Source organism: Thalia democratica, chromosome 4, assembly GCF_965202585.1.
Source record: "Thalia democratica chromosome 4, ktThaDemo2.hap1.1, whole genome shotgun sequence".
NCBI lineage: Eukaryota > Metazoa > Chordata > Thaliacea > Salpida > Salpidae > Thalia > Thalia democratica.
The window spans coordinates 13,549,473-13,562,702 of record NC_139168.1 but is presented as its reverse complement, the minus strand read 5'-3'; the positions used below and the strand labels follow the sequence as shown (position 1 = coordinate 13,562,702).

General features: G+C 25.6%; 2 protein-coding genes across 2 annotated transcripts; both read left to right on the top strand.

Moving 5' to 3' along the window:
- The first annotated feature begins 896 nt into the window (after window positions 1–896).
- Window positions 897–2,152, top strand: LOC145835063 (small integral membrane protein 7-A-like). The gene is made up of 2 exons (XM_082942603.1): window positions 897–906; window positions 1,901–2,152. Exon 2 carries the CDS (start codon window positions 1,903–1,905, stop codon window positions 2,134–2,136), a length of 234 nt encoding a protein of 77 aa, XP_082798729.1. The 5' UTR covers window positions 897–906; window positions 1,901–1,902; the 3' UTR covers window positions 2,137–2,152.
- A 1,207-nt stretch (window positions 2,153–3,359) lies between these two features.
- Window positions 3,360–12,493, top strand: LOC145835062 (retinol dehydrogenase 11-like). Its single transcript, XM_082942602.1, has 7 exons — window positions 3,360–3,501; window positions 5,615–5,751; window positions 6,512–6,617; window positions 7,568–7,730; window positions 10,087–10,247; window positions 10,608–10,692; window positions 11,774–12,493. The coding sequence occupies exons 1-7, from the start codon at window positions 3,360–3,362 to the stop codon at window positions 11,949–11,951; spliced, it is 972 nt and encodes a 323-aa protein (XP_082798728.1). The 3' UTR covers window positions 11,952–12,493.
- The last annotated feature ends 737 nt before the right edge of the window (window positions 12,494–13,230 follow it).

The window sequence follows — 13,230 nt, the reverse complement described above, 5'->3', positions numbered from 1 at the left end:
TATGTACTAGATAACATCTATTACAAATAAAATAAAACAATTACTAATTAATTTTAATAAAAGAAAAACACTAACAGAAAACCTACCTAATAATTTAACCTGTATAATAATTATTTGAAATAAAATTGTACAAAATTTGCTAGTTAAAGACTTATAAAGCAAACTATAAACTTATTTACACTTTTCAACTAGAAAAGCAAAGCTAAATTTGAAATATAAAAATCAGCTATGAATGGTGTTTAAAAATTAAAATTTTAACAATAAAATCTAATAAAAATGTAAAAAAGATATTTTTTAATACAAAAATACCACATAATTAATGTTAAAAATACAATATAATATTTTACATATTTTAAGATTTTTTTATTAGTGGTTTTCTAATATTGTCCCATGACTTTCAATTACAACTTAAGGTAATTACTTTTTAATGACCAAATTAAAAATTTAAGCAGTCTTGATTAGTTTAATTATATTGATTAAATGTCATCTTCAATCCTTTATTATCAGCTAAAATAACAATTGTAAATGTCTATAATTTACAACAGTTAATATAATAAGAGTTTGAAATATATTGAAGTAATTTTAATTATGTTAATTATTATCTAAGAACAAGTTACATAAGCACATCTATTTAAATTACAAAAATTGTTTAATAGACCACATTTAAAAAAGGTATATATAATGGAAAAAGTTTTAAACATTAATGTGGGTCTTAAGTAACTTATAAAAATATTACAGTTGAAAAACATTGAAAAAAATCTTATCAAAAAAAAATATTTTAAATTACTCAAATTTATGATTAATTGTAAACATATCTTTAATTTTTTTAAATTTTGTAAAAAGAATGAAAATGGCCACCCATAGTTAATTTATAAGTTTACAAGAGCAATATTTTTTTTCCAACAAAAAAAATATGTTTTGAAATGTGGCATCTTATTAGTTTTTTTTCAGAATTTCAAATAGTTGTGCACCCCTATAAACAATAACTACAGGTTATAATATACTGGACATAATATGAAACTGTATAACACCTGGAGTAATCAAAAAAATCCAAAAAATATTAGACTGTTTTTTAAAGCATGACTATTTAAGGGTTGCCACTTGAAGTTAGATCAAGCTAGTCTGATTTGGATCGAGTTTTTAAGAAAAATCAATGATAGCTAAAAAAGAAGAAAAAAAAAAATGTAAACCCTTGGTTGCCTCTCATTTTTTGTCTAAAAAAGCTGTCTAAACTGTCCTGAGTGAGCTTAAATTGTCCTTTGTCATCCTGAGTTATATCAAATCCTTTACAAAAGATTATTTTTTATTATTTTAAAAGTAAAGAATTCAATTTATTTGATGAAATTAACTATGGTAGAAAAAAATATTTAAACAAAATATCATTAAAGACTTTGAAAAAAAATTACCTTTTTTTGAATTTTAGTCTTATTTTATATAGTTTTAACTAAGTTATAAAATACCTTTTACATATTTAAAAAATTCAAAATAATTTTTGATATATAGCCAATCAAAGGCAACAGTAGGTTCCTTATGGGAGGTGCAAACTAAAACAGCAAAAATAGACTATTTCACTAAAAATCTATCTTCTCCTACGTTTTTTGAGATAACTACCCCAAACTTTTCGGAAATTTTCCTTAATATGTTTAGAAAATTCTGTCAGAAAAAATTTATAAAAAATTAAAATAAAAATTTTATATAAAAATAAACAAAAAAAACCTTATATATGGTTTCATACCACTAAATTGCATTATATTTTTAGTTTTTTTAATCATAAGTGTTTTATTCAAAACATGGTTAACTTAAATAATAAATAAAATTTTTACCAATTTCTAATGAACTTCACTGTTATGCAGAATTTAGTAAAAACTAAAGTTTGTTTTTTCTGAACTCTTAAAACCTGAAATGATTTCAAAATTCCTGCTCTTTGGCACCCTGCTTGTCAACGCGGGGGCGGTCCTCAACTTCCGGCTGACCAAGAAGAAGGACACGGGGCTGGAGTTTGGGGAGGACACCCAAGAGGTGCTGCCCAGCGATAAGGTGAAGGAATTGCTGTCCAACCTGAGGTACTTCAGGCTGGCCATTGCCGCTTGGAACTTTGCCATGATGTTCTGCATGATAGTGCTATTTGGGTCATAAACTATTTGATTTTTTTTTGTAAAACATTTTTTTTGTAATTTTACTACAATACTTTATTTTTTTTATTTATACAGTACTGAACAGTTAAAACATTTTAGTTTTTATTAATTTTCGTATGGTAACACTTGGATTTTTATCAATATTTAAGATGAAATATTGTATAAGTTTCCTTAATTTTAATAATTTTGAGAAAATTTAGATAACAGACTAAAATAATTTATTTAAATTTTTTTGTTTAAATTATAGTATTTAGCTAATAAAAAATCTCTATACTTTCTCATCTAAAAATACTGTTTTTTTTTACTATTAGGTGTTTCTAAAAGTTTGAAAATACTTATATTGTATATGGTTTATACAGGGTTGCCACTTTACCTGGAAAAACCTGGAATTTGAGATATTTTGAAGAAAAAACCTGGAAAACCTGGGGTTTAAAATAATTTTAACATTTTCAGTAGTAAAATTTCGATTTGACACAAAAAATCTATCATATAAATATTTTTTTTTTGTCATCATCAAAAAATTTTAGATTAAAAAACACATTTAAAGTAACTTTACATTATCTTTTCAATGTTTTTATACTATTAAACACAGTTTCTTATATAGAAATTAGCTTAAAACTAAAAATATACCCAAAAATGTGTACTTTTAAAAACCTGGAAGAAATTTGGAAAACCTGGAAAAATTTTTGAAAGAACGAGTGGCAACCCTGTTTATAGCACCACTTAAATTTGCCAAGATTTTTATTTGCTAAAGTTAATTATTGCTGGCTTTTCTGGCTTTACTTGCTCAAAAAGAAATAAAATAAAAAGTAAATGCTTGTATTTAAGTAATTTTAAGGTTGCTAGATATTTTACAATGTATATTTTATTAGAACTATATGTTTTATGCTATAAGCATAATGTAACAGACCAACTATTTATTGAATAAGCATAAATTACCATCGTTTAGTATAAAAATAAGTTTTTTCTGTTTACATATGTTTTTACTTATGAAGCAGTTTCTGTGTATCTTTTCAAACTATTACAACATATTTTTTTTGCTAACGACTTTGTTTAAGAATGCTAACAAAAATGTTAAAATATGTTGTACTTATCTGCAATAGTTTTAGAAACAAATATACACACCTTTTAAAACCTGCTTTTTTCTCAGTTATACTTATTTATTTTTGTTACCATCTTTTATATATTGCTACTTGTTTCATATAAAACATTCAGCAAACAGTTATGTTCTTCACAGACATGATCGGTAGAGTAATATTTTGGTCTTGCCTGCTCTATGCAGCCTACTACTGGCAGGTGAACATCAAAACGGGTCCCATGTACGAAAGCGACAAGATGCTGACTGGAAAAACCGTCATACTGACGGGTTAGTGTTTTGTTTCATATTACTAGAATGAATAATATAATTGTGAAAACATGCTTGTAAAGTTGTTGTTAATAAACTACTTTAAAATTTTATGTTTACTGTTTGGTGTTGTGGGTTTATATTGTGTTTTTTAAATATTTTTAGAATAAATAAAAGTTATTGAAAAAAAATCATGCTTCTGAAATTTTAGTTACTTAAAAAGTCTTAATTTTTTCTTAAGTTTTTATCGGAAAAAACAACTTTAATAGTTGGCTTAAACTGCAACCTAAAACCTTACCTTAAACCTTAAATGATTTACTAAGGCCTGCTTAAACCTATTAAGATTTTTTAAAACCAAGGATGTAAAGATTGTTATCATACTGATAAATAATTATCTTTCAAAATAAAAATAAAGCTTTATATAAACATAGTTCATTAAATTTTTGTATGTGAAATATTTTTTGTTAAACTCAGGAAATTAGCTTTTAAGTCATAACAATATGGATTGCTAGTAAAATTTAAAAAATCTAAAAGTTTTTAGTTTTGTAATATCTTTTTTAATACTATTCATTTTCAAGTATGTATTTGAGTTAAATAACATACTTTGTAATTTTTTTTTGCAATTGTAGTTATTCACCAGAATTAACAATGTGTTACAAAACTTACCATTTTTAGTGGTAAGTTAAGAAGGTTAAAACATAAATTTGTCTGCTAGCAATTGAAAAAAAAATACGTAACAAAAGCTCACAGCAAAAATATTTCTGCCATTTGATTTAAACAAAATTATGTCTATCTTAAATAATTTATAAGAAAACAACAATTTGAAGTTGAGATGTTATATAAAAAATATAATAGTATATAGAACCATAAATATATTTCAATATCCAAACATTTATTTTGTAATTTTTTTTTGAAAAATATATTCAAATTTGTGTAATTTTAAAAAGTGCAACCTTTGTGCAAAAAAGTCCCTTAAAGCAAATTTGACTCCTCTCCATATATCAGAAATTGCATATTTTCTAATAAGTTTTAATATTTCTAGTAGGAATAAAATTTTCATTTTAGAAAACTTCAATCTAGTTTTTAATGTATTCAGGTGGAAACAAAACCTAAAATCGTGGAAGATCCTGGAACCAACTATATAGGTTAAAAAAACTTGAAATTTGAGAAATTTTGAATAAAAAAAGCCTGGAATTTTAAATAATTTTTACATGTTAAGTAGTAAATTTTTCGTTAGACACTTAATATCAATCATATATATATAGAAATTTGTCATCATCGAAAAATATTTTTTAATAAAACTCACAAAGTAGCTACAGTATTTTTTTCAATATAATTCTACTACTTTTAATATTTTTAACCTTAAACTTTATTTTAAACTGAAAAAAGACCCAAAACATGTAACTTCAAAAACCTGGAAGAAATTTCACAAAAACCATTGGCCACTCTGTTGTATTATCTTTTGTGATACTTAAGCTAAAATAAAAATCATTTAGACACCTGATCCTGTTTTCTTTTATCATTATTTTTAAGGCTTGATATGTTTTTATTCATCAAAATGGACAATTTGATGAACTACATTTTTAACCATTCACCCTTATTTCATGGAGTTTTAACTAAGCTTCAAGATGCTTTTTACAGTTAAAGCGGGTTGAAATTGGAGAATACTAGGTTCCTTATGGGAGGCGCAAACTATAAAAATCAAAAAAGACTACATCACTAAAAGTCTATCTCCTCCTACGTTTTTTGAGATAAATACCTTTAAGTTTTATTAAAAATTGAAATTTTGAGGTATTTATTTTAAAAAACGTAGGAGGAAATAGACTTTTACCATTGCGCCTCCCATAAGACTCCGATATTGTTGGCTCCGACTTTGAGATCATCTCAAAAATTATTTTGAGCTTAAAAAATCTGTAAAAAGCATCTTTTAGCTTAGTTAAAGTTCTATAAAATAAGATCAAATTGTGAAAAAAGTGATTCACCCCCTTATGCCCTTAATTGTATTATATTTGATATTTGTTGTATTGCATTTCACCTTCAAATTTTTTTTTTCAAAAAATTCTATTAATGAACTTTAAACAAAGTTAAAAAAGTGTTTAATGCTTACATTCTTCTAACAAATTATTATTCTTAGGTGGAAATGCGGGCATAGGGAAGTTCACTGCAATGGAGATAGCAAAGAGGGACGCCCGACTGATCATCGCTTCAAGAAACGTTAAGAAATCTGAGAAGGCAAAGCAGGAAATTGTTGAAGCTACCGGGAACAAAAATGTTGGTATGATTTATCATAACTAAACTTGAATGAACATAATATAAAGAAAATTATACAAACTCAAATTTTCAACAGCACATCTTTTATATTTTATTTTTATATACAAACGTATATATAGTAAGGCCAAGCAGAAAATTGTTGAAGCTACCCAGAATAAGTATGTTTGTCTCAAATTATTTTTAGTTAGACTGAAATAAACATGAAGAAAAAATTACAAACTGTGAATTGTTTAATTGCATAATTTTCATACTAAAAATAAAAATGTGTGTGTGATTTTGTGAGCTTTTTGTAATAAAAACAAATATGAAATTTATAAAACCTGAAATATTTTAAAGCACATCTTAATATTATAGTAAAAATTTATAATATTTTAATCATAATATGTTCTAACTTTTTCAAATATCTTATGATATAAGTTTCTATATTACAAAAAAAGAGTAAAAATTGTGCAGTTAAATTAAAATCTAAACAGTCATAGAATTTTTGATAATCTTATGATATAGGTTTGATATATAACAAAAGAATATTGAATTTTAGTCTAAGAAAAAAAAAATTAATTAATCATCAAAAAATAATTTTGTAAAATATTAACTAGATATTGAAATAAAAATTACACATGTAGCTTTTAAATTAAAGTATGAACTCTTAATATCATAACAAAACATATTTTATAGATTAGTAGATATTGAAAGTTTAAACACAACCTAAAAAACTAAAACGTTCCAGTTTTGTATACACCATAAAAGTAATAATCGGCAGATCAGAGTAATGGAGTTGGATTTAGAAAAGTACGATTCAGTTGAGAAATTCGCAAAAGACATTTTGTCCACTGAAGAACACATTGATTTCCTTGTTAATAATGCTGGTAAATTTTTTTATTTAATAGATATTTAATTTAGTAATAATAAGTATTTTAAAATTATTACAATTTATTTTAACCTATAAATTTTAATTGTTTATAAAAGTTTTAATTGTTTATAAACTTTTTTTTTTAATTTTTTTTGTATATAAATTGTTTGTTGCATATAATTATTTTCAAACTGACTTATTTTACTAAAAAATATGTTTTTTATCTAAATAAAATATTTTTTTAATGTAAGTTTTAATTAGTATTGTAATATATTTAAACTTTAAATACCTCTGATTAAAAAATAAATAATCAGTGTAATAGGGAAACATCACTTGTATCAAAAGTTGTATGCTACACTGTACTTAATATTTTTCCTTAACTTACAAACAATTCAATTATATTTTAAAAGGATCAGAATTAAGTATGATATGTCGTAGCAAAAAAAATCACATATAACTTAAAATTTATATTCTTTGTATTAAAATTTTCACTCAAATTAAAAACTATTTAATTTACTAAAATACTCCTAAATATTGTAATAATTAACCAAAATCCATTCTACAGTCACATCCAGTAAATTTCCCCCTTAATCTTGAAAACATACACTGAATTAGGAACAACATCAATTTTTCTTATAACTTACAAACCCTTAAACCAGATTAAAACTTTCTAAGCCAATCAAAATTCAACAGGATCACTTCATTTAAACGACTGAAACAGATAAATAAAATATAAAGCAAAATATTTACTATGCCATGTTGCACTAGAAATTGAAAATTAACTAACAACTAAGAAATACATGATAATAAATTTCACCTGACACACAAGACCCTCAGCCAAATTCAAATTTTCCAAACCAATCAAAACTGATTTTTTCTGATACTTCAACCAATCAAAACTGATTTTTTCTGATACTTCAACCAATCAAAACTGATTTTTTCTCATATTTGAACCAATGAAAACAGGTGCAGTCGGGGTGAGGGGTTACAACGCGCAGGGGCACGGCAGGGTCCTGGCCATCAACCACCTGGGACACTTTTTGTTGACCAACTTGCTGCTTGGCAAGATGAAGGAGCAGTCGGGAAGCAGGCCGGTCAGGATAATCAACGTTTCGTCGGAAGCTTACAAGTTCGTTTGGTTATTAATAATGATAAAATATTAATTTAAATATAAATAAAAGGCTTACAAGTTTGTTTAAAATGCATAAATAAATAATTTCTAATTTTCAATTTTTTCCTTAAATTTGAGAATAATAAAATAGTTATATAAATAAGTCAAAGTATAAATATGTTTGTCTAATAGTAGTACAGTAACCTCTCGGATCTTTACGCACTCGTGACGTTACGCACTCTCGTTTAGTTGCGCATTTCAGAATTCTATAAAAATTAGAAAATAAAAATTTTAATTTTTTCATTATTGCACAAATTTGGTTAAATGTATATTTTTAAGTTGAAATATGTTTTTAAATGCTAACACACCTCTCTATATCTTTAGACTTTGAAAATTTATGTTCCTTGACTAATTGATAAACATTTAGTTATACCTCAGTATATTAGAAATTTTGTTAACAATAAGAGATTAAATCAAAATTCTGAAATAAACATGACTGTGTTTAATAATGAAAGTATAATGATTAATGAGAGTTTAAAACACAAAGAAATAATAAAGCAGTCTTGCCCTATATATTAATAAACAACATTTTATAATTGTAAAGAAATGCTTAATTATAAATTGAATTTGCTAAGTAGAATAGAATATAAACGTCACATATAAATAAAGATAATTTCTACTTATTATTAAAATAGTAAAATTATTTCTACTCGTATTATTATTATTTTATAGAAATTCAAATCCTTTTTTTTTAATATATGTATAGTTTTATCTGTTGTTTTCATATTTATAAATGAAGTAAACAAATAGTTAAAAGTGGGAAAGTGCCCAGTCTGCTTTTAACTAGAAGCAATATTGAAATACAGCCATTATAGTGAGTATATTTGGTACCTCTCGTTTCTTTACGATCTCTCATATCTTTACGCACACTTTCTGTGGACACAATGTGCGTAAATAAGCGAGAGGTTACTGTATTCTAATAACATAATTATAATTAATTATAGTTATATTTAGTTAAAAAAATAACTAGTTTAATTCTAATAACTTCTTGATAACTATATATAATTTAATAAAAGTTTTTTTTTTAATTTTTACTCACTTAGGCCATTTAAGACTGATTTGGAATAAAAAATTAACTTGAAGTTAAAGCTATTTTTCATTAAAACCCTGAAAATTTTAGCTTGATTGATTTTATTTGTATTCTAATTGCAAAGTCACTTGGTTTTTGCGAAATCCAGCTTTATTATAAAAAAGTTGTTTGTCATTAAATATTTGTGTATCAAATTACAACAGTGTGTTTGCTTAATAAAGCACTGTAAAGTTTTAATGCTATGCATTTAAATATTATAAGTAGTTTTTTTAAAAACAAGCTCACTAAGTTTTGTATTAGACTTAATTTTAAACATTATGTGTGACAATTGGTTTAAAAATAAAAGTATTTTTAAGAATTTAGACTTCGAAATTAAAAACTAAGAAAAATGTTACATTATAATAACTTGAATTTTTTATAAGTTCTTATTTTGAATGAACATATTTTTGTAGCTAAAGTATGTTTTGTTTTCTTTTCATTAGTCCGTAACAAAGAAAATTTTAAAGTATAATTTTTTTAAGTAAAGAATTTTTTAAGAATTTATGCTGACTAAAATAATTTTGCATTGATGTTTATGAACTGTATGAGTAATCAGTTAGTCATAAATCATGTTGTATTATAATTTCAAACTTAAAATATAACTAAGTTCTACTTATACTAAACTAAAATTATGGCATAAGAGTATTTTTTGATGTTTAAGGATATTTTTGTTTTAATTTGTGGTTGAACCAGAATTATCTTAACTACCGTTTAAATAGTAATGTAATATATTTTAGGGCAAGTTAAAGTGACAAAAAAGTTACTTATACAAAAATTAAAATAATTAATTTACATAAATGTTTATTTAAAAAATCTGTTATAGCGATCGACTAAAACAGAAAATGTTTCAAACTAAACTTGTTAAAAATTAGCTACAAAGTTCATGACAAACTGCTCTGACAAATTATAAAGTAAAAAATTATTTTGCTACAATTTTTCGACCAATAAAAGTTATCAGGCAAAAATACTTTCATTGGAATAGAAGCACCATCTATTCAGTAAACTATTAAAACATTATTTTATTAATTTCAGCACAAAATCAACTCAGTTTAAGGAAATTTTCATTGAGTAGTTTTTGTTGTTATTAAACTCGTAATAAATTTTATCTATAATATTAAACACCCAACATATTAAAAACTAACAACAGAATAGGTAAATTGGATTTCGACAACCTTCACGAGGATCCGGAATTTTAATAAACTAATTTAATATACTGTTGTCTGATGTTTTTATTTAATATATCAGGATAGGCAAGTTGGATTTCGACAATTTGCACGAAGATCCGGAAGGGTTCTGGGGTGTGATGAAGTATTATGGAAACTCGAAGCTGGCCAACATCTACTTCACTTCGGAGCTTCAGAAACGAGTGGAAGGTTTCGACATCAGCACTTGGTCCCTTCACCCCGGTTGGTATGAAAATATGTAAATTGAAGTTGGTTAAAAACAAGTTAATTGTTAAGTTGTACTGGTATACTGTTGTTTATAGTTTTCTTCATTTTAAAGTTGTTTTTTAATAGATTTTAGGGTGTAAACTTAAAGTATTTTGATAAAAAGTGTCACAATAAAAATAATGATAAATGTTTAGGTTAAAAATCAAAAATAAAGTATATATCCAGAAATATTTCCTTTATTTCGTGGTGATTAAAATAAGTTATATAGTTTTTTCAACTGCTAACTTCTTTTAGACTGTTTAGTGTTTTAATAAAGTTTATAATGTTCTAATATCAGTATACTTAAATTTATCATAAATTTCAACGTAATTTTAGGAGCAATTAAGTCGGAAATCGGAGCAGGTTGGGATCAGTACTGGTATTCCCCCATTTTGAAATATCTCGCTGTTCCATTCATGAGGTACATTTTTTGTTTGTTGTTATGAATGTTTTATTGGTTTGCGAAGTTGTTTATAATTTTTTTGAGAATATTTCTACCCACTAGCATGGTTGTTATTATAAAATTTTCAAGTAAAGATAATATCGGTAAGTTAAATGGTTGAATTGTGTAAAAGTAAACTGTTAGTTAAAAAAGAAATAAAAACATTCTGAAAGAACTTATCAATTGAATTAAAAGAGAGCAGAGCTAAAGTTGAAAAAAATGTCTGTTGTTTTTAAACTAAATATAGCTAATTAATCAGACAATGTTTTTTGTTTTTCTTAAAGGTCATATCGTCAATAAACTTTTTAAAGTTTTTGTACAAACAATTCGTAAGAATTAGTAATGCCCACTCAAATGTAAATTTCAAATGTGTAATTTATTAAAGTATAGTTGAAAAGTATGTTTAAAATCTGATGCTTGAAAAATTAAAGCAACCAACGAAGAGCTTATTCTATATATATAACTCTAATAAAATTTAAGTTAGCAACCATAGAATGTTGCTTCATTATGTGGCAAGCATTTTACGATTGTCATAACAAAAGCAATTGCTCTGCAGTATCGTCATATAATAATGCCATTCAATGACTTCTTATATTGTAGCTGTTTGTCTATATCAGGGGTCGGTGGGTATTCGGTGGTCGTGGGCCAGATTTAGAAATGAAATTAATTGCGGGCCGCAGTCATAATTTTAGTTTTTACTTTTAACAGGTGACCCAAAATATCTACCATAAGTTTCGAGTTTTCCGTAAACTTTCTTCTTCACCTTTTTTTTTTGCTGTTTCACCTTGAAATATAAAGTGTAAGCTTCGAAAGTTCGCACACGTACTTTGTTTTCGATATACGTCATAACAATTGTATAGTAAGGCATAATTACCGTACAGAGACACGATACACGGTACACAGAATATAGACTTAATTACTCCATATTACTTTTTTATTACGTCACTTTACAGAGACATGATACATTCCATGCTAATTAAGTGTTACGTCACAGTGAAATTTTCAACAGAGACACGATATACGTCATAACAAATATTTATTACGTCATAATTTTCAACAGAGACACGATATACGGCGCGCAGACGATCATGATGGCGATGCTGGACGACGGGTTGTTGCGTCACAAAGGCGCGTACTTGCTGGACTGTCACGTGGGAGAATTGTACGAGCACGCGACGGATGAAGAGGTCGGCAGGAAGTTGTGGCGGGTTAGCGAAGAACTCGTCGGAATGAAGTAGAATGGAGATATGTTTGCATCTGATTATTTAGAAAGTTTTTATTAGTAGTTATTCGCAGTTATGTTTGAAAACAACAAATATCTATTTATACTTAATAGCAATGTCATTAATATTTTTTTTTTAATATTTTAAAACCACAGTTTGTAAAATGTTAAAAGTACATTCATTATTATTGTTCAATTTAAACTTCTGGTCGTTTTGTGTTTTTTCGAAAAAAAGTAGTTTAATTGATGTAATTTTGGTGTAATAGAATCACTAAGTCTGTACATTGTACATATTTTCTTTGTATTACTACATGCTACTGTAATTTAACTGTTAAACCGAAGTATTATCCACTGATAGTTTACTTCAACTATTCCATTTTTTAGTTAAAACTGTTAATAGTTTAATCATGCGTTATACTGTTTTATATTGAGCTTTTAATTTATGCAGTGTTCTTTTTTATTTGTAGCTCTACAATAGTCCTATTTTGAATAGTTTTCTTCTAATTTTTTTTTGAATGTGTTTTGATTTGATTAGCATATAATACACTTTCAATGGTCTTCGGTTGATATTGTATATTTTAGTTTGTTGATTGTAAAACTAAATTATATACTTCATTCTCTAACTTAATTAGCATCATTGTATAAGAGAGTCCAAGTTTGCCAAGTTAAACTTATGTTTACATTTCCGTTTGATAAATTTTACTTTAATTGTTATTTATGTAGCTTTTTTTTTAAAACTGAATTTAGATGGTTAAATTTACTTATAAAGCTATCAATTTAATTGGAAAAATTCAGAGCATAAGTATTAGTTTTTGGTTCAAACTTCATCAAAATAATTTATCGAGATCAGTTGAACATAAGATGCTATATTAGTTCATTAAATTCTATAACTATAGTTACGATAAGAACTGCTTTTAGTTAGTTTGCCTAAAAAATTTCTCTATTACTTGTAGATAATTAGATTACTATCTACTCCAAAATAATATCATCAAATGATCAGGCTTGTCCTAAAATCCTGCAAATACTTAAAATTAGACTATTTCGGCAATAAAACCTGAAATTTTTAACAAAAAATAAACGTGGAACTTTAAGCAATTTATAAATGTAAAGTAATTAAAACTGATTTAAATACAAAAAATCTATCATATATAGATTTTTTTTTGTAGGTCTCATAATTTAATAATCTTACACACATTTAAAATAGGGTTATAGTATGTTTTCAAATTTTCTTTTTACTGTTTGAGACATTTAACTAATATTTTGTTATATAAATTATACATTGCTTTGAATTCCAA

Coding starts and splice junctions, on each gene's coding strand:
- LOC145835062 (XM_082942602.1), top strand. CDS start 3,360: ATGTTCTTCACAGACATGATCGGTAGAGTAATATTTTGGTCTTGCCTG. Junction 6,618..7,567: donor TTTCCTTGTTAATAATGCTG/GTAAATTTTTTT, acceptor CAATGAAAACAG/GTGCAGTCGGGGTGAGGGGT. Junction 7,731..10,086: donor GTTTCGTCGGAAGCTTACAA/GTTCGTTTGGTT, acceptor TTAATATATCAG/GATAGGCAAGTTGGATTTCG.
- LOC145835063 (XM_082942603.1), top strand. CDS start 1,903: ATGATTTCAAAATTCCTGCTCTTTGGCACCCTGCTTGTCAACGCGGGG.